This window comes from Rhipicephalus sanguineus, chromosome 8 (assembly GCF_013339695.2).
Source record: "Rhipicephalus sanguineus isolate Rsan-2018 chromosome 8, BIME_Rsan_1.4, whole genome shotgun sequence".
Lineage (NCBI taxonomy): Eukaryota > Metazoa > Arthropoda > Arachnida > Ixodida > Ixodidae > Rhipicephalus > Rhipicephalus sanguineus.
Window position 1 is genome coordinate 165,492,605 of NC_051183.1, and position 24,017 is coordinate 165,516,621.

Here is a 24,017-nt window from a genome sequence, read left to right on the forward strand (position 1 = left end):
TGACACACGCCTCACCTGCTTTCCTGATTAGAAACGCTTCTAACGTTTCACGAGCCGTTTTTTGTCTGCTTCTACCTACAATTTTTGCGCATCGGAAACGTGGTTCACAATTCGGGCATGTCATGCAATGGTCGACAAGATGGCTTCGCTCTTTGTTAATTAGATTTCTTGCGTGTTCCCTGAGCCGGTCATCGCCTGTGCTCGTCTGGTCTTCTCTTGTGTTGTGTGGTGTTGCGCCTTTAACGATGGTTCCCATAGATTGTGCATGCATGCGTGCATGGCAAACATGCGGTATATGGTGAACTAGATGCCATAGCATGACTGATTTCATTTGGCTCAAAGACAAACAAGGCAATGTATGCAGCCCTTTGCTGGCTGCTTCGCATTACATCGATTCCCACAGTGCGTGGGATCTGCCGCATTTTTTTTCCTTGGCATATATCTTCATCCATGAACGCTGCATCTTTCGCGGAACAAAATTCGGTCAAAATTTCAGAGTCAAAGATTTGTATTTTGTTTGCATGTCTTTAGAAGCCTGGTGGCAGGGTTGCCACTGCCTCTCGAGTAAATGTCGCCAAATGAGGAGGAAAAAGTCTCCATTTTTTTTTTACAAATTTCGCCAAAAAAGTCGCCATTCTATGTGTGCGGCATACCTAGTAATAAAAATTTCCACTTATGTATAGCCCCGTAGAATACGTACCATCCAAAGCAGGGTTATCACTGACTCTCGAGTAAATGTCGCCAAACGAAGAGCAAGAAGTCGCCAAAAGTCGCCATTTTTTTTTACAAATTTCGCATAACAGTCGCCATTTTATGTGTGAGGCATACCTAGTAATAAAAATTTCCACTTATGTATAGCCCCGTACCATCCAAAGCCATTAAATTATATTGACGTTCCTCAATGCCAGTCGAATCGCCCGCTTCACCATGGGAGTGATTGGTGCTGCTTCTCCGACTAACCGCAAGATGTGTGTGGTGGCGCAAGGGTTAATGAACGAAACTCTCATGATATCCTGCCATCCCCGACCGCTCGTTTCAAAGGGAAAAGTCTGGTAAACCTTGGGCAAAAACCACGAAAGCATTGTTTGCAGACAGCTTTACGTACCCTTATATGAATTAAAAGGATTCAAAGGTTCATTGAAGGTAACACGACAGAAGTCTTACAGGAACCGATCATTAGTGAGTCATATTTTTCCAGTGTGAACTAACATGATACCGGACGCCAGTGACCCTTTCTTATAGTCACTTATATCTACATGCGTCAATACGATGCATGCGTTATAAATGAACAGGTAGACAATGTAAAATGTTATATAGCAATTGTTTTCATTGCACACTCTAACCGAGAACAGTGGAAAATGCCTGCATGAATGAATGAACGACTTTATTAAAGTGAAAGTCCGGCGGGTTATTCGGGGGATTTGGGCGAATGTTCCCGCCTAGGTGTCGGCCACGAGCCCTTGAGCCCTGGCGGCTTCCTTGGCCTGCTAGACGGCCCACAGTTGGTCTTCGAGGGCGAAGCTGAGCAGTGCAGTGTCCCAGCGCGTTCGGTTCGAGGCTTCGTCCCCGTCTGGAACACCACAGTTTTTTATTGCGCAAACAGCCGTGTGTCCGCCTCTCTTCGCTATTCGAGAACAGTCTTTATGGGCTGAATTATGGGGTACTGCAGCAGTGAATGAGTCGCCAAGCTATTCAGAACAGTTGGAGCTATGTCGGAACAAATGGTCGGAACACGCGGCCAACCGGTCGCCTAGCCCCCTCAGAAGCGAAACTTTAGAGAAGCTTAAAGCACCTAAAGCCATAAACTTGTGGTCAAACACCACCGCCTCGCGGGACGCAAGGTAGCCCAGTGACTTACATTTTGCTAGAATGTCGCTAGGGGACGCTCCAGTACCTCCTCCATCTAGCTGAATTGAGGAGATATACACACGAGTTGCAGGACGGACATACCGAATGGCTCGTCATGTGCACATTGAACTCGTGGGTCTAAAACCTAGAAGAATACAGAGAACGTTGCCGCTTATTCGTTGGGAAGACACTGCATAACTCAGTGGAGACCTAAGCCGAAATTCGCCAAAAATTCGCCATGTCGCCATTCATAATTTTAGGTCGCCACGGGCCTCTCAAGTTCGCCAATTTGGCGAAAAGTAGCCACCATTGGCAACCCTGCTGAGACGGCAAGACACCGGCGACAAGACGGCAAGACACCGGCTGTCGTTGCTTCCCGCGTGTCTCAGTGTTGGCAGACGCGGGGCTATAAAAGCCGAAGGCTTTTGTACAAAAATGTTCTCTCTCTCTTGTAACTGTGTAATAAACCTCCGTTCCTATTTATGAGCGCGTCCCTTCACTGGAAAACATCGGCTATGTGGACGACGGCGGGGGCCAGCTACCGTAACGAGACCCGCCGGACTCCACTCCTTAAGAGCATGTGATATTCTTCCGTCTGAAGAGCCTGATTGATTCCTGCTTTGTCCTTGTTTATATATAGCAACGTTTGCTGTTTGAACACTAATAGGAATAGGTACGAAAACATTACAGACATACTGTTGTACTGCTTCAACTATTCCCAAACTCCATTTTGTGTGCTCTAAACACGCTCCAAAACCCATTTTGTCCAGCTCCAAACTGCTCCAAAACATAGTCCCTTCTGCTCCAAATCTGCTCCAAATCCTAAATTGGCTGGTGATTTTCGTGGCGAAGGTGGCTGTTTTGGCATTGTAGAAGCGCAATTTACCTATGCACGTTTGGTTATGGTGCTTGGCTACTGACCCGCAGGTCGCCGGATCGAATTCCGGGCGCGGCAGCCGCATTTTCGTAGGAGGTGAAAATGCTAAATGCCCGTGTGCTTACATTTTGGTGCACGTTAAAGAACCCCAGGTGGTCGAAATTTCCGGAGCCCTCCACAATGCATATCATATCGTGGTATTGGGACATCAAACCCCAGCAACTAATACACCTATGCATCTTTTTGCTGTGGATATTTTGGACCACATAAAGACCCTAGGTGGCATAGTTCAGATGGGCAAAACAGAATTTGACATCTGAAATACAAGTATACACGTGAATACGGGATATTTCGACTCATGAGGCATACAATAAGGCTTTCGTGAGGTAGCCTTGAAGACTTTCCGACATTGTTTCAGTGGTGTAACTTATTACACATTTATAACCAGTTTAGCCTAAGTGAAGTGTCGTGGCAGTTGTCCTGGTGGTTGTTAAATAATAACTGAGCTACTTCTCTCTTTGCAGTACTGCTTCCTGGTGGCGCTGTGTGTGTGCATTGTGTGGTGCACGTTGCTGTGCGTCAGCCGGCTCTACCTGGGCATGCACACGGTGCTGGTGAGCTCCTACGTGGCTGCAGTGGTTACTTCTTTTTTATGCGTATTTATTTACTTGTTTGTGGTAGGCCGAAGTATAAATTTAATACACACACACATACAAAAGGAAATTTCAAGGAGGACTGAGAACGTTTACGTACGCCGACGACTACCTCGTCTTTTACGCAGACTGCAAGGGAAATGATTGACATCTTGAATGCTTTCATGCAGCAGGCCAATGGGCTAACTTTTAAGTGCCATTTCCTAACAGAAAGTGCCATCCGTTTCTTCTATTTGTCTTTGCAGTTTGAGCCTGATCATGTACGTTGAGTCTTAAGCCTTCTTTGGAGAAAGAAACCCTGTCGTGTTTTTAGTCAGCGCATTCTGAAGTAGTAAAGCATGGTATTGTGTTGTCTCCGTATCGCATCTACTTGGGATGCAGTAAGTTACACCAGTAAGTTAACACAAGGAGTCAGCCAGCTATGCTGGCTGACTCCTTGTGTTAGCCTGTCAGAAAGTGCCATCCGTTTCTTCGATTTGTCTTTGCAGTTTGAGCCTGATCATGTACGTTGAGTAAGCCCTCTTTCGAAAAAAAAAAGCTGTCATGTTTTTAGTCAGCGCATTCTAAAGTAGTAAAGCATGGTATTGTGGTCGATTATATCAGTTTAGTCGTGTTGTCACCATATCGCATCTACTTCGGATGCGGTAAGTTACACCGGGGCTGTGCTGGCTGACTCCTTGTGTTAGCCTGTCAGAAGGTTAGAAATGTTGGTTAGAAAAGCCTATTTTCAGCTTCTGGAGAAGAGGATGCGAAAAATAAGGCAAAATTTGCAGTGATGCCGTATCTGCTCATTCTGTCACACCACTGAAAAAAAGTGGGGGGACGGTGCAATGTAAATACAGTTTTTTCCGGTCAAAAAAATATCCGGCAGATCCCACCCAATGTGGGAATCGATGTAATGCGAAGCAGCCAGCAAAGAGCTGCATACATCGCCTTGTTTGTCTTTGAGCCATGGCATCTAGTTCACCATATATCGCATGTTTGCCATGCACGCATGCATGCACAATCTAGTGTACACCATGCCAATGAAAGGCATATTCTGGTATATACAATGCATGAGCTCTCGTTTATGTTCATGACGCACTCGTGTGATGCCATGCCAGTTTTAGTATATATCCAGTTAACAAAACGACCGGAAGCGCACCATTACAGTGGCATGTAAATCATACCGTACATGACATGCATAACATAATTCGCATGTTAAGACCTCTCATTTATGTTCGTCATACAGTCATACAGTGGAATAAATTAACTAATGCAATTGTTTCAGCACCCTCATTGGCATTGTTTTCATCGAAATTAGAAAGTGCACTAATCAGTTGAATCGTAGTACATTCTACTGTACATGATTGTTCAATGTATTCTTGTATTTTTTATTCTTTGTTTTTGCCCGTTGAAGTATTTTTTCCCCTGTATTCATTGTATAACATGTATATACTATATGCCATTGTACTTGCCAATTGAAATGACCAAATGGTGATTACAGTATCTGTAAATAAATAAATAAAATAAATAAATATCGCATAATACCAATTTTGGTGTATATCAAACGAGCGAAATGGCCGCGAGTGCACCACGAGTAGAGCATGTAAATCATGACATGCATATCATGGTTTTTCATGTTACCACCTGTCACTAATGTTCTTCATACAGTCACATCGCGCCATATCGATTTTGGTGCATATCAATCTAGCGAAACGGCCATGAGTGCGCCATGAGCATTGCATGTAAATCATGTCGTACATGTCATGCATGTCATGATTTCCATGTTACCACCTCTCATTTACGTTCGTCATGCAGTCGCTTCGCGCAATACCAATTTTGGTGTACATCAAGCTAGCGAAGCAGCCGCGAATGCATCATGAGCGTGGCATGTAAATCATGACATACATGACATGCATATCATGGTTTTCATCTTACCAACTGTTATTCATGTTCTTCATACAGTCACATCGCGCAATGCCAAATGTGGTGTACATCAATCTACTGAAACGGCCGCTAGCGCACCATGAGCGTGGCATGTAAACCAGGTCGTACATGACTTGCCTGTCATGATTTTCATGTTACCACCTCTCACTTACGTTTGTCTTACGGTCATGTCGCGCAATACCAATTTTGGTGTATATTATGCAAGCGAAACGGCCGCGAATGCATCATGAGCGTGGCATGTAAAGCATGACATACATGTATTGGATGTCGTGGTTTTCATGCTATCACCTGTTACTCATGTTCTTCATACAGTCACATCGCACAATACCAATTTTGGTGTATATCAATATAGCGAAACAAACACGAGTGCGCCATGAGCGTGGCATGTAAATCATGTCGTACATGACATGCATGTCATGATTTTCATGTTACCACGTGTCAGTTATGTTCGCCATACAGAAATGTCTCGTCATACTAGCTTTCGTATATATCCCTTCATTTAAACGGCCGCGAGCGCCCCGAGACGATGTCATGTAAATCATGCTGCACATGACATGCGCGTCATGATTTGCATGTTAGGACATGTTATTATGTTCGTCATGAACTCTTGTCAAGCCGTACCAATTTTAGTATATATGAAATTAACGGAACGGGCGCAAGAGCCCAAAGGCCGTGGAATGTAAATCCTGCTGTTCATGACATGCGTGTCACGATTTTCATGATATGACCTGTCATTTATGTTCGTAATAAGGCCATGTTATGACACACCAGTTTTGGTATACATTCGATTAACGAAACGGCCAGGAGAGCACGATGTCGTAGGCGGCTAGGTGGATGGATGGACGGACGGACGGACGGATACGCTCAAAGTCGTAGAAGTTTGCTAAGAAATGCTTCGCATTTAATAAACTGAAGAGCAATGGCAAAAAATCATCGTGGGTATGACTGCGGTGTCAAACATGCAAAACTGTTCTTGCCTTGCAAATTTAATTATGTTCACAGCATTCCCTTCACATGTAGGTATAAATATATCGGCCAAACGGGATGCTGCGTGAATATTCGTTTCAGAGAACGTTCTTTCTCGTTAAAAGGTGCGCTTTCGAGCCATCTTTCCATGCACTGTTTCCATCATGGCTTTTGTTTCAAATGTTGTTTACAGCGTTCCCTTCACATGTGAGCGTAGCTATATTGGCCAAACGGGATGCTGCATGAATATTCGTTTCAGAGAGCATTCTACCTCGCTAAAAGCTGCGCTTTCATCCATATTTCTCACGGAAATATGGATGAAAGCGCAGGATCCCATCGCGGAATGTATTTCTCATGTTGTTTACAGCGTTCCCTTCACATGGGGCATAGCTATATCGGCCAAACAGGATGCTGCATGAATATTCGTTTCAGAGAGCATTCTACCATGCTAAAAGCTGCGCTTTCATCCATCTTTCCATGCACTGTTCCCATCGTGGATGTTGTTTCTAATGTTGTTTACAGCATTCCCTTCACATGTGAGCGCAGCTATATTGGCCAAACGGGATGCTGCGTAGATATTCGTTTCAGAGAACGTCCTACTTCGTTAAAAGGTGTGCTTTTGAGCTATATTTCCATGCACTGTTCGCATCGTGGATGTTGTTTTTCATGTTGTTTATAGCACTACATTGACACGTGGGCATAGGTTTATTGGCCTAACGGGACGCTGCGTCAATATTAGTCTCGGTGCACGTTGTACCTCGCTAAAAGGTGCGCTTTCGAGCCATCTTTCCATGCACTGTTCTCATCGTGGATCTTTTCTAATTTTATTTACAGCATTCCCTTCACATGTGAGCGTCGCTATATCAGCCATACGAGATGCTGCGTGAATATTCATTTCAGAGAACATTCTACCTCGCCAAACGTTGCGCTTTCGAGCCATCTTTCCACGCACTGTTCCCATTGTGGATATTATGTTTAATGTTTACAGCATTCGCTTCATATGTGGGCATAACTATATTGGCTAAACGGGACGTTGCCTGAATAGTGTGCGTGATTGTGCAATGAGTTGTTTGTGATCTGAGGCAGAAATGTTGTAAGGGCGAGTTCCGCGTCTGTTTTGTTCTGGATATCATTTACCAGAGTCTTCAGGGCCTCGACAGTGACGTCGCCGGTGTTTTATGCAGTCGGTAGTGCTGGAGTCGACGATGAAGTTTGTTATGTACCATAATGCGGTGGCGTTAAATCTTCAATGTCATGTACCGTGGTGCCGCTTTTAAACCTAATGTATGGTGCATGTTTCCCTTGTGGAAAGTGGTGCTGTATGTGCTTGGGCTGTCTGTCACCAGTTAAAGCTGTGTGGGCTAAGATCGAAAGTAGAGGACACTCGCCATGTTTCGTCATCTTCCGTCTGTGGAAATACAAAGAAGGCAGGGAAGGTGGAAGCTTGAAGAGGTGAAAAATTAGTGAACACGGGGTGTCGCTGGAGCCGCACGCGGAATTGTCTTCTTCAAAACTGCAACTGCTTTCCTTAGCGCGTCTGTGTATTTGCTTCGTACCCTCTCCTCCAACCCAAACAAAGGAGTACGGAAGGGCCACTGCGAAAGTGGGGAAGAAAGGAGGCACCGGCGTGCCGAATTGCGTGAGTGAAAAGGAAAGATGAATAGTCTGTGAAAAAACGCCAGGCCTGCGCGGAAAGCGCAGCACAGTCACAGCGAAAGCTCGAAGAGCGGCATTTCTCGAGCCCGTTGTAAACTCTCATGTGGCTACAAGTACACTAGCAACGTACCCACTACGCCACAAATCATAATTTTTGTGAAGTTGGGAAGCACCCACCACGACATTATTCGTCATTCTGCGAAGAAGCGATGTACCATCTGTAAGGCATTATGTGCACTATGTTGATGCGATGGTTGATGACGAAGAAGAATTATGGCTGAGCCCTTCGTAATAGGTTGGAAGCTTTAAACGACCCACAATTCGCATTGTGTGACGCCCGGTCGTTAGTTAACTCTCCCACCACGCTTTATAACATACGTTAACGTGAGAAAGAGAGAGAGAGAGAAAATTAACTTTATTGAGACCCTGAGGAAATGGATCATGGGAGACTTATGGGCTTCCTTGGCAACCAATAGAAGCACACTTGCGAGGAACCCACTACGCTATACAGTAAAACCTCGGTGATGCGAATCTCGCGGGGTTACCAAAAATATTCGTATCATCCGAAATTCGTATCACCAGAAAACATGGAAAATTATTATGCGACAAAAGAAAGTTGGCATACGTTTTGATTTAGTGTTTCTCAGGGCCGCAGCGACGTCATGAACAGCTCTGAATGATTGCCAGTAAAGTTTTTAGACGTCAACGATCATACTTGTACTCGTAAGTATACGGTGCATGCGCGCGTGTGTAATTAATGAACCACATGTGTTGTGCCCTGTGACCGCCAGCTTCCCCTTCCTAATCTTACTACGCTTTTCTGCATGACAAAAAAGTACTGCGGCGAATGTGACTTAAGAAGCGCTTTGCACTCGATAGATAGAGGCCAAGCTCCTACGCAAAGACCGCCTGCTTCGTCTCTTGGGGTCTTCGTCCGCCTTTAATGGGACTTCATGACGGACCCGCAGCCCAAGTTTCAGTCTTGTTTCATAGAACGTCTGATTGCGGGGACATGACTTGCATCGACGTGGCAGGCACGTGTTAACACAGTACAAAGACGCTGCTGCCTCGAGCACAGGAGCACGCGTTAACGTGTCGGAAAAAAAAGCGCGTACCCACTACGCCACAAATCATAATTTTTGCGAAGTTGGGAAGCACCCACCACGACATTATTCGTTATTCTGCGAAGAAGGAAGGTACCATCTGTAAGGCATTATGTGCACTTTGTTATCGCGGTGGTTGATGATGAAGAGTTATGGCTGAGCCCTTTGTAATGGGTTGGAAGCTTTAAACGACCCACTAGTTACGTAATTCATATTGTGTGACGCCCGGTCGTTATTTAACTGTCCCACCACGCTTTATAACATACGTTAACCGCAGAAACGGAGCGAGAAAGTGAGAGAGAGGGAATTAACTTTATTGAGAGCCTGAGGAAATGGATCATGAGAGCCTCATGGGCTTCCTTGGCAACCAATAGAAGCAGCCACTATGCAATTTTTTGACATTCTGCGGAGAACCGTGGTACTCGCTAAACACCTGTAAGGCATTATGTGCACTTTGTTGATGCTGTGGCTGATGACGATGAAGAATTATCGCAGAGGCCTTTGTAATGGGTTGGAAGCATTCAACAACCGACTCGTTGCGCCATTCGCGTTGTGTGACGCCCGGTTACAGAATTCGCGTTTGTGTGACGCCTGGTTGTTATTTTACTCTTCTACCACACTACATTACATATATTAATGTGGTTCCTTCCCGACAAGAAGGCTGTATAGGGCTTTTTTGCAACGCAGTTTCAAGCACCGGCATGGCCCTGAGGTAGAACACTGGGCTCCCACACAGAGGGCCCAGGTTGGAACCTCGTTCCATCCTGGAAATTTTTTCTTATTTCCTTTTTTTTCTTATTTCGTGCGATAGCGGTTACGGACACCGGCGGCGGCGGACAACTACGGCGCCAAAAACGGCCGTTGAAATGATCTCGATCATAACAGCTTTCGCTGTAAAAAAGAGAACGGGCATTGCATCGCGCACGCGACACGCCACGCACTGCGCACGCGCGGGGAGCTTGCGACTTCCGGTCGAATCCGCCGCTTTTCGCCGAGTAGAGAGAGCCACGGCCGCCTGGATCGGGGCGCGCGACACCGCCGCGTGCCGATGATCCAGGCGGCCGTGAGAGAGCCATAGAGTTTCCTACAATACTTACTAGAGGGAATTCTGGCGCTAGTGTCTATGGGAGCTGCAACGCATGACGCTTCAGCCAGCATGGGAATGATGGGTAGTACACAAATTTGTCTAAACTTCGTACTTTCGGCTCCGTTTGGCTCCGCGTCGCCTGCATCCGCTTTGTCGCAAAACGAAGTTCAGCAAAAGTCAGCAGTTTCACTTCGCCACTTTAACTTCTTTAGGCTCAGCGATTCAAATCTGGTCACGAAGTTCACAACGATCCATTCTTTTATCCGAAAGAAAACCAAAACATAGCAATAAACGCGCACGCCAAGATGAAGCGCTTCATGAAAACAAGCTTCAGAGGTTACTGCCTCATCGTGACGATCCTTCCAAAGCTACAAACCGCAGTTCTGTGCACAACCTTTCCAAGCACAAACTCGACGACGCTGAGTGGTCCGTGTTGAGCCTAGGCCTCAACTACAACCTGGCCCCAGAGCCTGATGTGAAAAAGGTAGTGTGCGCTGTGGAAAGTGCGGTCATGTGTGTGGATCCATCTCGCCGCGATGAAGCACGTACCCGTGTCGTCGGTGTGCTTTCGAAGCTACGCCGGAATCAAGAGTTTGATCCTTTGTCGCCCGAGGAACGCAAGGCACTAAAGAGACTGCGTGACAATAAGGATATCGTTATACTCCCCGCCGATAAGGGAAACGCCACTGTCGTGTTGGACACACAAGACTACGAAAACAAGATGCGACTCATGCTCGAGGACGATCGAACGTACGTTCCCTTGAATCGTGATCCCACTGCAAAAGTGCAAAGGGACTTGCAGAAGCTACTGGCTGACGGATTTCGGTTTGTGCCTCCTCAGCAAAAGTCGCTGTATTTTTCTCTTCTGTGTAACAATGGCTCCGCTCCCGCTCTGTACGGATTACCCAAGATACACAAGGAGGGCGTCCCTATGCGCCCAATTGTCGACTTCACCCGCTCGCCTCTCCACAAGTTATCGAATTACCTTCACAGGATTATCTCCCCTTTGGTCGGCAAAACTGAAACGCACGTACGGAACTCGTACGACTTTATTGAAAAGGTTCGCAACACGGCCCTACATGACGACGAGATCATGGTGTCCTTCGATGTGAAGTCACTTTACACAAGCGTGCCCATTGACTTCGCCGTCAAGGTCTGCACTGACGCTCTCGAATCGGACCCAAGTCTTCCAGAAAGGACACCGCTCGAGGCTCCAGATCTCAGCAGACTTCTAGAGTTTTGTCTGAGCAACACATACCTCACGTTCCAGAAAAAGTTATTCAAACAAGTCCATGGAACCGCAATGGGAGCCTCGATCTCAGTCACCGCAGCGAACTTGGCAATGGAGTCACTGGAGTCCCGTGCCCTGTCTAGTTTCAACCCACGTCCAAGGGTATTCCTACGCTACGTGGACGACTGTTTCTCAGTGGTTAAGAAGTCTGCTTTGAGCGCTTTTCTTCTGCACCTTAATAGCATGGATCCAGCCATACAGTTCACGACAGAGGAAGAAGTTAATGGTCGTCTGCCATTTTTGGACGTGCTCGTGAAACGCGACGGCAGTAGGTTGTCGTTCAGTGTCTTCAGGAAGGAAACTCACACTGGCAAGTACCTAAGTTTCAGTTCTGTGCACCCGATGTGTCAGGAGAAGTCGGTTGTCGCTTCACTTGTACGTAGGGCGGAGAAACTTTCCTCAACTCCGGAGAACCAAGCGGCCGAGCTAAACACGATACGCCGTGACCTCTCATCTTCGGGCTACCCAGTTCGCTCATTCAAGCTGTTAAAAAGAGCCTAGCTCATCCTACGCCAAATAACTCTCAACAACACAACGACAAGGAGAGGAGAAAAAGGATTCCTGTGCCGTACGTCCCCGGCATAAGCGAAGGTCTGTCCCGAATCCTTCGGAGGTATGAAGTCGACGTCGCTCACGTGCCTACGCGCAAGCTCAGACAAGCTGTGGGGACGGTGAAAGACAAACTCGATAAGGAGAAGTTCCCGGGCGTCGTGTACAGAATTCCTTGCGCCGATTGTAATCAAGTCTACATCGGTGAAACAGGCGACTTTGGAAAAAGAATTAAACAGCACAGCTATGACGTGAAAACCAAGCACGTGGCAACTAACGCGCTGGCTGAGCACGCAGTGTCCACGAGCCATGACATCGACTGGGATAACGCGAAGATAATAGGAAAAGAAAAGAATAAATCAGCTAGGCTTCATCTTGAATCCCTTCACATTCAAACGACCGATAACACGCTCAACCGCAACTCAGGCAATCTGCCCCCGATATACACTCGATGCTTACGTCACATCATCAAGCCCATATAACCCATGCCCTAAAAACTTTCATTCCTTGTGAACAAGGCCCCCGTAGCGGGGCCGAAACGTCAATTTATGTGTTTGTTTCAACGATTGGTCGGTGCTTGCCATTCCCACCATGAATTTTCCCGACCAGACGGGTTTCCGTCGAACCCTGGACTTCATAGCAATAAACAAAGCCACAAGTACGTTTGAAGCCGCAAGCACGAAGACTAGGCAAATTTGTGTACTACCCATTATTCCCATGGTAGCTGAACGATCGCAGCGCCAGAGTCCCCTCTAGTTAATTTTAGGAAACTCTATGGAGAGAGCTGCTCCGTGGAGTGAATCTGGCGCCGGAGCTGCTCCAGATCTGCCGATGAAACATAGAGAGAGCAATGGCACAGACTTCCTCCGAATGAAGCAGAAAAACTGCTAGCGGAAGTAGCGGAAGTGCTCCGAATCTGCCAATGGAATTCACCGCAGCCGGCTAGCTGTCGCTCCGTCCTTTGTCCCCCTCCGAGCACTCCGCGTGACCAGACGAATTCGCGATTTGTTCCGTGTTTAGGGCCTGTTCTCGATCATTTCGCACTCCGCTCAGCATGCCCTCCGCACGCGTGCGGAAGGGTAAAAACGGCTGTTACACGGAACGAACCACGAATTGTCGAAGTCGCTGGGCCCGCGCAAGTCCCACCAAGTTCGATATTTCAGTCAAGGCGGTGATGCGGGCTAGTTGGTTTGAATCACTTGTGATCATAATCGTAGCGCAAAAAACAAGACGCTGACACAAGTAAGGAACACATACATATGACGGGCGCTAGTACGTGTAAAATACGAATATGATTACAAGCGATTCGATATATATATATATATATATATATATATATATATATATATATATATATATATATATATATACAAGTGGCTATTTATTAGACGTCGAAGAAAAGAGGAAAGAGAAGACGCTTCTTTCTGTCTCCCGTATCGGGGACACGGCTAAGCGCCTTGCGGGGAGGGGGAGTGGGCTTAATGGGGATAGAGAGAGAGAGAGATAGTGAGAAGGAGAGTAGCTAGGGTATTAGGAGAGGAGGTCTTCCACTCTGGCATGGGAAGGAGGCCAGCGCATCTCGAATTAATATCATCGAGGTTAGCGGGTCCCGCAAACTCCAGGAAAGCCCGCCGCTGGCAGTGGTGACCGCGCAGGGAAGAGAATGTCCTCCGCGGATGTCGCTGGTAGCCCAAGATGTTGGTAGCGGCTCACCAGTCTGCGTCGCTCGGCGGATAACGCTGGGCAGGAGCAGATGTTGTGCTCGAGTGTTTCGGTATCGCCGCATCTGCTGCACGCAGCTGACGAGCAGCGTCCCGTGGAATGCATTCGTGCCGCGGGCCAGGCACTACCAGTCCGCAGACGTAGAAGGAGCACCCGCTCGTTCCTCTCCAGGCCAGACTCCGGGAGAGGTGGTGGTGACTTGCCGCTGGCCACTCGCTTGTCCGGGTGGATGGTGAGGAGCAGCTGCCGTAGGCACTGTCGAGAGAAGTCTGCTGCGGCTACTGCCGAGGTCACTGGGGTGTCGCCGTGGTGTGCTGCCCTGGCGGCGGCACCTGCCTCCTCGTTTCCAGCTATCCCAACGTGGGATGGAAGCCAGTGGAGGGACAGATGCACGCCGCTGGCTCGTAGGGCAGTGAGCTTAGCGTGCAGCAAAGCCACGGTGACTCCAGCTTGATCAGGCTGCAGCAGGGCTTGTAGGGCAGGCCGGGAGTCGGTGATGATCGCCACGAGCAGCCCAGGCAGGTTGGCAGCCAGGTGGTCGGCAGCCAGATGGAGACCAGCCAGTTCCGCAGCAGTGGAGCTAGAATGAAAGGGCAGCCGGCACCGGATGGTCGTTCCAGTCTCTGGGATGACGCAGGCAGCTGCAGCCGAGCGGGCGCTGTTCAGGACCGACCCATCCGTGAACAGCAGGAGATGGCCCCGCAGACTCTCGTGGATTTTCTCCATGGCTGCCTGCTGGAGTTCACACGCCGGAGTTCGCCTTTTGCTGAGCTTGTCCAGCTCTAAGTGCACGTCAAGGGGCTGTTGGAGAGGTGGAAGGGGCTGCACTCTGATGGGGGGCTGAGGTACCATCTCCTCGTAGAGCGCGCAGATTCTTCCCATGCGTGAGGCAGGCCGGTTCCGGAGTCTTTGTAGGAGGGCGGAACCCCCAGGGGCTCGATGGAGACGGTCTACATGATTGAGGGACTGTCGCAGTATAGTGAGTGACAGCGGCCAGCTACCAGCCTCAGCCATGTGACGCAGCCACCGGTGACGCGTGGGAGTCCGAGAAAGTGCCGCATTGCCTGGCGGTGCTGTAGCTCCAGCTGCTCTCTTCGACATGGCGCCAGCTGAACCAGGGGCAGTGCATATGTTTGCACCGCCGTTGCCGCTCCGTGGTACAGTCGCAGGGCCAGGGCCAGTCGTGGTGTGCAGCCTCGGCCACGGTACAGCAACTTTCCAACAGCCTTCTGCACTCTCACGGCCTTGGTGATAGCAGCTCTCGTAGCCGCCAGCCGTGTGAGGCGGTGATGAGTCTTCAGCCCCAGATATGTCACCTCCTTGTTCCATGGTATCAACCGTCCCTCGAGCACCAGCCTTTTGACGCGTTGCCTGGCTGCAGTCCTTGGGTGTACCAGCAGAGCCTCCGTCTTTGTTGGCGACAGGGTGAGCCCGATCGTCTTGAAGGAGGAGGCCACCGCGTTCAGGGAGCGTTGAAGAGACGTCCTGATGGCGGTGAAGTTCCGTCTGGGTCCCTCTCACCCACAGTGCCACGTCGTCTGCATACAACGAGCACTGTGTAGGGAAGCGCCTATCCACCGGTAGCGTAGATGGTAGTGCCGCCATCACCAGGTTGAATAGGAAGGGACTCAGAACGGAACCCTGTGGCACACCTGCTGTCACTGCCCTGGGGTCGCTGCTGGCCCGTCCGACACGCACCCGGAAGGTCCGCTGGCACAGGAAGGCGCTTACGAAGGCTCTGAGGTGGCCCGTGATGCCAAGAGCGTCCAGAGCGCTCTCAATAACCGCATGTGGCAGTCCATCGAAGGCACTCTGTACGTCTAGCAGGACGAGAAGCGCCACCTTTCCTTTACTCCTGGCATTCTCGAGAGTGGAGACGACATCCGCAATAGAGTCCGTTGTGCAGCGGTGGCGGCGGAAGCCCGTCTGCTGCTCCGGTAGAAAGTCCTCTGCTCCTGCGATCCAGCTTAGGCGAGCCAGTGCAATGGCCTCCATGAGCATGCAGGCGGCAGAGGTGAGCGAGACGGGTCTGTAGGACGTGATGGCCGCTCCTGGTTTACCAGTTTTCCGAACAGGAACCACCACCGCTGTCAGCCAGGCCTCCGGTAGGGCACCGCTTCTCCACACCTCATTGAATGCCTCCAGCAACCGTTGTTGTCCGGACTTGTCTAGGTTGCGTAGCATTTGGTAAGTGATGCCATCGGCGCCGGGGGTGCTGTGCCGCTTGGTCCTTGCCAGCGCAGCGTTTAGCTCATGTGCGAGTATAGGCTTCTCGCACAGTGCACTGATCTGACTGACTGTCCAGGAAGGGTGGTGTCCTGGCGGTGGTTCTGGCAAGCGTGGGTAGATGACCGCATCAGGCGGGGCCACAGGGATAGTCGCAAAGCGGTCAGCCAGACGTTCTGCCAGTGCCTGTTCGCTGATACCCAGGTAAATAGCCACAGCAAGTACTGGTTGCTGCAGAGCTGGTCCGAGGATAAGACAGCGCAGGAGCCTCCAAGCCCGCGAGCCGCCTTTCGCTTCGTTGAGAGAGGTGCAGATACCCTGCCAGCTATGCCCGGTGCGACGATTGGCATGTCGCCGGCAAACCGCATCGACTCGGTTGAAGAGCCTGCGGTTTTATGGGCAGCTGCTTTTGAGAAAATGTCTCTCAACTCTTCGTCTGGCGGCTCTCAACTGTAGCTGGTGGATGTCAGGAAGTGGGCGGCACACCGGCTCCCTGGTCCGGATAGTCGCCGCTGCCGCTGCCTGTGCAACCAGTCCCAAGAAGTCCCTCTCCTCCGCTGCCACACTGAGCTGCTGCCGGAAGGCTCGCCAGTCGACAATGGTGCATAGTCTGGTCCTGGGAGTCTTTCCACCCGCCGGAGTGATAGTAATGGGCAAGTGGTCCGAGCCCCAGGAGTCCGGCTCTGTTGTCCACTCGTAGCTTGCGCCGTGGGTGGCCAAGCTGACATCGATGGCAGTGCACGAGACTCGACCTGCTCTGCGGATGAAGGTGAAAGACCCAGTGTTCAGTACCTGCAGATTCAATTGATTGATGACGTCCACGAGGTCCTTCCCTCGTTGTGAGCACTTGCGACTCCCCCACGTCGTATGGTGAGAGTTCATATCACCGCATAGGAGGAAATGGCTGCCGAGTCGGGCTATCAGAGTTATTAGGCCGTTGCAGTCCCACCGTTGTGCGGGACGGACATACACCGAAGCCACCGTCGTATCTACACCACGGAGCCGCACAGTCACTGCACAACACTCAAGAGCACCCGCAGTTACGTTGGCTACATCTATGTGAGTGTGCGGCAGTTCGCGCCGCACGTACACTGCGCAACGTGGCTTGCCTTGTGGGTGTTCACTCACTAAGCACGGAACAGCGTCGCACGGCTCCAGTGTGCACGACGTGGTACTAGAGTAGCCGATATAACCCGGCAGTCGCAAGTCCTCTGCAGCCACGTACACCTCCTGCAGGGCGAGGACGTCGATGTCGCTCTGCTGTAGGTATAGTGTAAGGTCCGCCCGCCGACGCCGCAGCGAGTTCACGTTCCACTGGATAACACTCGGGCGGCGTCGACGATAATTCCGTGCAGGTGGTGCATCAGCCATGGTTGGTGTTTCATGACTGAACGGCCGCTGCCTGCAGGAAGATGGCACGGAGTGGGTTATCAGCAGGTAGCATAACCGCAACTGCCTGCATGGTCACGAGGAGGTTGGCCAGCAGCGCGTCCATGGAGGGCTGGACCGAGGGCGCAGCAGGCGGTTGTGTCGTGGAGGCAGCAGCAGGGGCGTGACGCCTAGATGTTCGGGGAGTCGGTACCGGGGGGAGCTGGCGAACAGCCGGTGGGGGATTACCCTGGAGGACGTTAGAATAGGATCTTGCAGGAGCCCTCGGCACCTGCTCCAGGAGGTGCTCCTCGCGAATCGCCGCCTTGACCACCCGCCGAGAGAGTGCCGTGGTTGAGGTGGCCATGATTGTGGCCACCCGCCGTTCTTCTTGCCACCGTGTACAAGCAGGAGTGTCGGCCGGGTGACCGCCGCCGCAGTTGACACAGCGAACCCGAGTGCATCCGGCTCCTTCCTTGTGATTGCGCCCGCAGCGGATGCACCCGGACAGCCACTTGCAGGACTCTACGACGTGGCCGAAGCGCCCACACTGCCGGCACTGCAGTGGACGTGGTCGGGCCGGCCTCACCCAGAAGTGTACCCGGAAGAGGGACACATATGTTCGGGGGGCACCGGTCCAGCAAAGCGTAGCGTGACTGTGCTACCTTCCCTGGTAGCTTTCAGCACGGGCACCGATGACTCAATGCCATGCAGCAGGGTGTCGTTTGCAGGCTCTCCATCCACGCCATGGAGGTATCCCGTGCTGCTCTGGCGGTCCGCAGGTTCCTTGGCAGTCACCGCGATGCTCCGAAGCTCCGTAATGTTGAGAAGCTGCTCAAGACACTCCCGAGTCTTCGCGTCTACTGCTACGATGTTGCGCTTATGATTCACACGGATAGCAGCAACGCCGGGCCTCGAGGAGAGTTCCTGAGCATGAGAGAGACGTGGAGAGTCCCGGAAGGCACCTCCTTGTGCAGACGGTCGAGACAAGACCGTTCCAATGACAGTTCACCGGCAGTGCTGCTGAGCCAGACGCTTTGGCTCGGCGTCGAGCTCCCTTGGAAAGTACAGGCCTGAAGCCCTCGTCCACCACCGGATGGGAGTTGGAGGACGGTACCTCTCTCTCCTCTATCGTGGTTGTCGCCGCGGCCGGGGCAGTGCGTGGGTCAGCTGCAATGTAGGTAGAAGCGACAGGCGTAGCAGAGAGTGTGTGCTGTTCGACTGCCTGCTGTCTCTTCTTGTTTTTCTTTTTCTTCTTCTTGAGCTTCTTGCGGGTGAACCCACTCGTGATACACGGGGGATCCCGCAGGAATGCTGCTGCAGTGTTTGGAGGGGCGGATGACACGTGCTCTTGTGCGGCGCCGTGTTCCTCGGCCTCAGCAGATGCCTCCACGCCATCGGCCTCCAGAAGCTGAGAGGCTGCGGGGGCTGGTGAAACAAGAGCGTTGCCCACGCTCGGGAAGGGCGTAACAGAGGTGTCACCTATATCTGCACTGCTCTCCAGTTGAGCGGAAGTTGTAAGATTCGAGGTATGAGAGTCATCGTCGCCGTGGTCGTCCGGGAGTTGGGCAGGCTAATCTGTAGGAAGCTGCTTCCGTGGGCCTTGCTCATCCTCGTCGCAGCTGTCTTCACGTGCGCGCTTGCGCGAGCTTGACATGTCCATGCTTTCCTCGTCGTTCGAGGCCGGCAGCGGAACCCCGATCCCCTCGGCGAGCAAATTATCCCGCAAAACTACGCTGGAGCAGTCCCGCGGGGTAACTTGGGCAGCGGGGCTGACAGGTTCAGCAAGCGCAGAATTGGCGGGAGGATTCGCCTTGGTATTCCGAGTTGCGCTGGACGGCGCAGGATGGGTGAGGTCATTGGCAGCAAGGTCCAGTAACCACTCGTCGAGAGATATTCGGGACCTTCCCTCGAGCTCTATCCTGGCGCTGAGTTCCTTGTCGAGCGTCGACGGCATCCTCGCCACGAGAGACAAGCTCGCGTGGCGCCGGTGTTTGACACGAGGAGGCCGCTGAGAAGGGGACGTGGACGTCGCCATTACAGCACGAAGCGAAAAGCGATGGACCCGATGCCGAGCCTGAAGCTTCCGAAGAGGACCACTCCGGCGGCGATTTGTGGCAGCGCGTCGTCGACTCCGACATGGCAGGGCGGGACATCTGCTGGGATGATTTCATTACGGCCGATGATAATGCCGACACTGCGGAACCGTGCACGGATGAGGGCATTGTGAATGAAGTGCTCGGCAAGAGCGATTTCAAGGAAACGGATGACGACGACGAAACTTTGGAGCCAGCGCCCACAAGCATGCCTGTAGCAAATGGCTACGTAGATAGCCCCAGGCAGCTTGTCTATGCCAAGTGCCTCGGCTGCCACTTTAAATAAACTGGAGACCGCCCTTATTCGCAACTTTCACGTACCGTGGCGCTGCCGAGCGGTGGCCGCCGGAAGCTCTGTTGAGATTATTGAAATGTTGGACCCGCTGGAGTCAGCGAATGTCGCCACTTGTTTTGCCTCGTTTGGGGTCGTTTTGCGACGGTGTGCATGGTCTCGATATTAGCTTGACACTTTCGGTTCCTCAATGTGAACGGAAAATAAAAAGAAAAAATCACAGCATATCCACGGAGTGAATGATGATGAGTGGGCGAAGCTGCGGAGGTTCATCGGTAAACCGTGAATCTTCCGTGAATTCTGCCCAGTACATCATCACCGACGTGAGATCGGGCGCGTTTATACTAAAGGTTCGATGAGTTATGACGACTTGCAGCGCACTTTAATTTTACATGTACGCTGTGAATTTTCATTGTTTAGAAAACCATTGCTTTAGAAAACATCTGGCGTCTTCCGTTAAGCAGCTGGCGTATTTTCGTTTTGCTTTAGAAACATCTGGCGTTCTTTCGTTTTTCTTTTACAAAACATCTGGCGTCTTTCGTTGGTTTATTTCATCAATCAACGGCGTTTTGAACAAAATTTTTATTGTTTAATCACGCACAGGAGAAATCTCACCAGGCACTACCTTGGAGGTAAAGAATGGCTGCTAATGGGAATGAGAGACAGAAGAAGTCGGCTTTTAGCTAACGCTGCAAATTTTTTATTGTTCAACAACGCACAGGAAAAATCTCCCACCGGCACCACCTTGGAGGTCAAAGCGTAAGACTGGTTACGCACTACGACTACGACTACGAGGGACGAACGGGTGCCGCCTTAAGGAGCTTCGCCCCTAAAAGGCAACCGATTTTACTGCGGGCCCCGATGCTCACAGTGTACGGCGGGAGGCAAAGCAAAAGCCTCCCCTTCAGATTAGCACCTCGAAAAGCCGTCAGTGGTTAAGCGGGTTAAACTTCGCAAGCAAATAACCAAGGTCCATGAATGTATGCAGACTCCCATTTTGCGTCTCTGTATATACCTACTACCTCATATCACCTTTCTCACACTTCGTTCCTCCGCTCGACACAGTCGCTGTGCAGACAGTATCAGAACTAATTAGGAATGCGTTCCGCTTCTAGAATATAATCAAAAGTTTGGGTTCAAAGCGTCCATCGCACCATTCCACGTCTGAAGTGGCTGTGAAGTGCCTCTGTGACCTTCACATCTCCAGCACTTTTTGTACGGTATTACTTGCTGATGGCGCTGTTTTTTCGTCCCTGTCCCTTACGATGTTACTTAGTGTACTTCTCATAAACTCCAAAAGCGTCGATGTTAACAGGAACGTCACATCTTAAACGTGAAAATTGCGTCTTGCCGCTGGTTTCATTCGCTGCTTGTCGACCTATTGTGGCATTCCGCTGTTGTTGTTGTTTTTCTCTTTTTACCAAGAAAGCGCAATAAAATCGTATTTCCGATAATCGCACATGCCTCAAGTGTTTCTTGTGCTTCGGTCTCGAAGGGCAGCACATTTCTTTTTCGTTTACTTATTTACTTCATGCTTTGAAGGGAGCTGAGCTACCTACGCGGCAGAATGTAATGCAAGCAAAAATGACGTAAAGCACGTCTCCGAGAATATCTCTGATATTACTGAAAGATCTTTACTGAGACTCCTACTACCATATAGTGCTAACAACACAGCGGGGGCTGCAACGCGCGATTAAGCACCGCAAGCAACGCGACGAGTGTGTTTGCTTTATTTACATTTGTGTGCCTATTTATCTTCCTAATGAGGTTCCAATCACGTACCCGGCATTCCTTTACTTATTATAATATGTCACCGCAACCCTGCTTTCACAAAACATAAATCGGAGTGCAACCGAAGCGCAAAGAACTGAACTCTTCGCCAAGCGTGTACATTCCTAAACCATCTGCGGCGGGCCGATAATCTCAACGACCGCCGCGCCACCTATAGGCCGTGAAAGTTGCGAATATCTAACACTGGTTTGAGCAGCGGAACTTGAACGAGGGACAAGTTCCGCTGCTCAAACCAGTGTTAGCTATGCACCAACTAGCTCCGGCAATTGCCATTTTGGCCCTTATCCCAAGAAACACAAGAAAACCTAGAAAACTTCGACAAAACATCTTGAAAGGAAACCTCAAAAGTATATTAGAAGTTTAGTTGAGATGTTATTTAGACGTAAGCAGCTTGAAAACTTCCTGTAGCTGTGCTAACGCCACATTATTAGAAGTCTAGAACACTGCTTGGAAGAATTCTAAAAAACTTCTTGCTAGATCTTTTTAAGAGCTTTTTTAGACATTTATTTTTCATGCAAACGAGCTTGTTGAGGAGCTTGCTCTAGTCAGTTTGTTGCATCATGCCAGCCTTCTGCAATCGCGTTTTAGCTGTTCACTGTCAAGCGTAATAGGTAAAGGGATGCCTGCGTAATATGGTGTCACATTAATTTCTGGAGCTACTCTAGCGAGCAGAATTGATCATTCAAAAAAGGCAGAAGTTCAGGGGAAGATGGAAGCTTGAAGAGATAAGAAATTATTGCACACGGGGTGTCGCTGGAGCCATTTCGACAAGCAGACTTGTCAATTCACAGCCTTGAAGAAGACAAGTTTGCTTGTCGAGGCGCTGACTCCAGTGCCACCCCTTGTCGAAGAATTTCTCATCTCCTTAAGCTTCCATCTTCCCCTGAACTTCTGCCTTTTTTTAATTATCAATTTTGCTGGCTAGAGAAGCTCCAGAAATAAACCTGATGCCATATTACACAGGCATCCCTTTACCTATTATGCTTGTCAGTGAACGGCTAAAAGTGAATGCAAAACACTGGCGTGATACAACGAATTGACTAGCGTATTGCTGGAGCCAACATTTTGACAAACTAACTTGTCTTCAAGTTCCAGCCTTGAAGAAAAGTCGGCTTGTCGAAATGGCGCCAGTGACACCCTGTGTTCAAGAATTTTTTATCTCAACAAAATTGGTGTTCTTCTGGCCAAAGAATTAGTTAGTCCTTTTTATTCAGACATGACATTGCCTTAATTCATTGTGCTCAATACATCTAAGCATTTTGATGTCGGCCCATTTTCATTACTTGTGTTTTATGGAATGCGTTATACCGCGCTTCCAAAAGTAAATGCAAAATTCCAACAAATGTTGTTGGTCATGCATAACCTTTATTGTAGCAATTCCAAACAATATGTTGGTCACTTGACATAAGCTGGAGCATTGGAATTGATGACTTTGTTCAAGAACCTGCACGCAAAAGGCACAGTAAAGTACAAGGTGTCTCAATCAATTAGACATATGTCAGCACAACAAAAATCGGAAGGCTGTCTTGGCAAACACACGAGCACAGCAGCAATACTTTGCTAAATCGTCGAACATTTGTAAATGCCAATAGGAGCAGTTCTGTTATTTTGTCTCAATGAAGTAAATTTAGATATGTTAAAGGATCTTGGGTAGGCAAAATTTAGAGTTCCTCCACAGTGGTGTGTGTCAATAATATCTTGGTTTTGGGAATACCTGGAATTCTAATTTCATCCTGCACACAAAAGGCACGATGAACCAAGAAAATGTTTCAGTCAAGCATGCTCCTACACCAGCATAACAAAGAAACAAATAAAACGAAACAAGAGGCTAGTTTGGTTAAACGACAATGAATGCCATAGCACAGAGCGACATTGGTTTAGGGAAAAATTCCTTCTAGTTGGTGGCACATGCTAAGAATTTTTTCGCATAACCAACACAAGAACAAAAACGGAGAGATACAACATGTGCACTAACCTTCAGTAGAATGGTTTATTGCACGCGAGGCAAACTGTTGCACAATGCCGGTGCACTCACACTGCACCAAGAAGCGATGCACCGAGATTTGTCTTTTTCCATTTCATTTTTAGATATACATAACACTCATAAGCTCACAGACTACTGCACATTCCAGAAAGTCTATTCTTTATCTGACAAGGACAGGGACAGAGTACTAACACAAGTGGTATGGATCTTTGCGATTTTGGCAGCTTATCAATCTCGTTAGTTAAGCTCTGTTGGTTGATAAAACCTTTGAGTTCTGCAAGAAAGGTTCACACCCACACGCTCTACAGGACAGTGCAAGCCACCCATCATTGGCTTTATTTACAAGATTACAATGCTCTCTTAACCTATCATTCATGCAGCTGCTTGTTTACACGACATACTGCTTACTGCAGAAAAGAGGTATTTGATAAGCCATAGGTGGAGAGTACGGGGAGGCTGGGGGGCTCGGGGCCCCCCCCCTGAACTGCTTCGTGGGGGGGCAGAGCCCCCCCTGGCACCGGCCCAGAATATTTTTTTAAGAGCTTGGCTTAGGTTCCCAACCATTGACAACGGGCTTTT

General features: G+C 49.6%; 1 protein-coding gene across 3 annotated transcripts in view; it reads left to right on the forward strand.

Moving 5' to 3' along the window:
- The window catches only part of LOC119402458 (sphingosine-1-phosphate phosphatase 2), a 129,884-nt gene that overhangs the window by 57,695 nt on the left and 48,172 nt on the right, over positions 1-24,017 (forward strand). For 2 of the 3 annotated variants that reach the window (XM_037669612.2, XM_049418652.1), the window contains exon 2: positions 3,250-3,339. The exons of the other annotated variant lie outside the window; for it this stretch is intronic. In XM_037669612.2, coding sequence (XP_037525540.1) covers positions 3,250-3,339 — 90 coding nt within the window. The remainder of the gene's footprint in view (positions 1-3,249; positions 3,340-24,017) is intronic. 3 annotated transcript variants of the gene reach the window in all.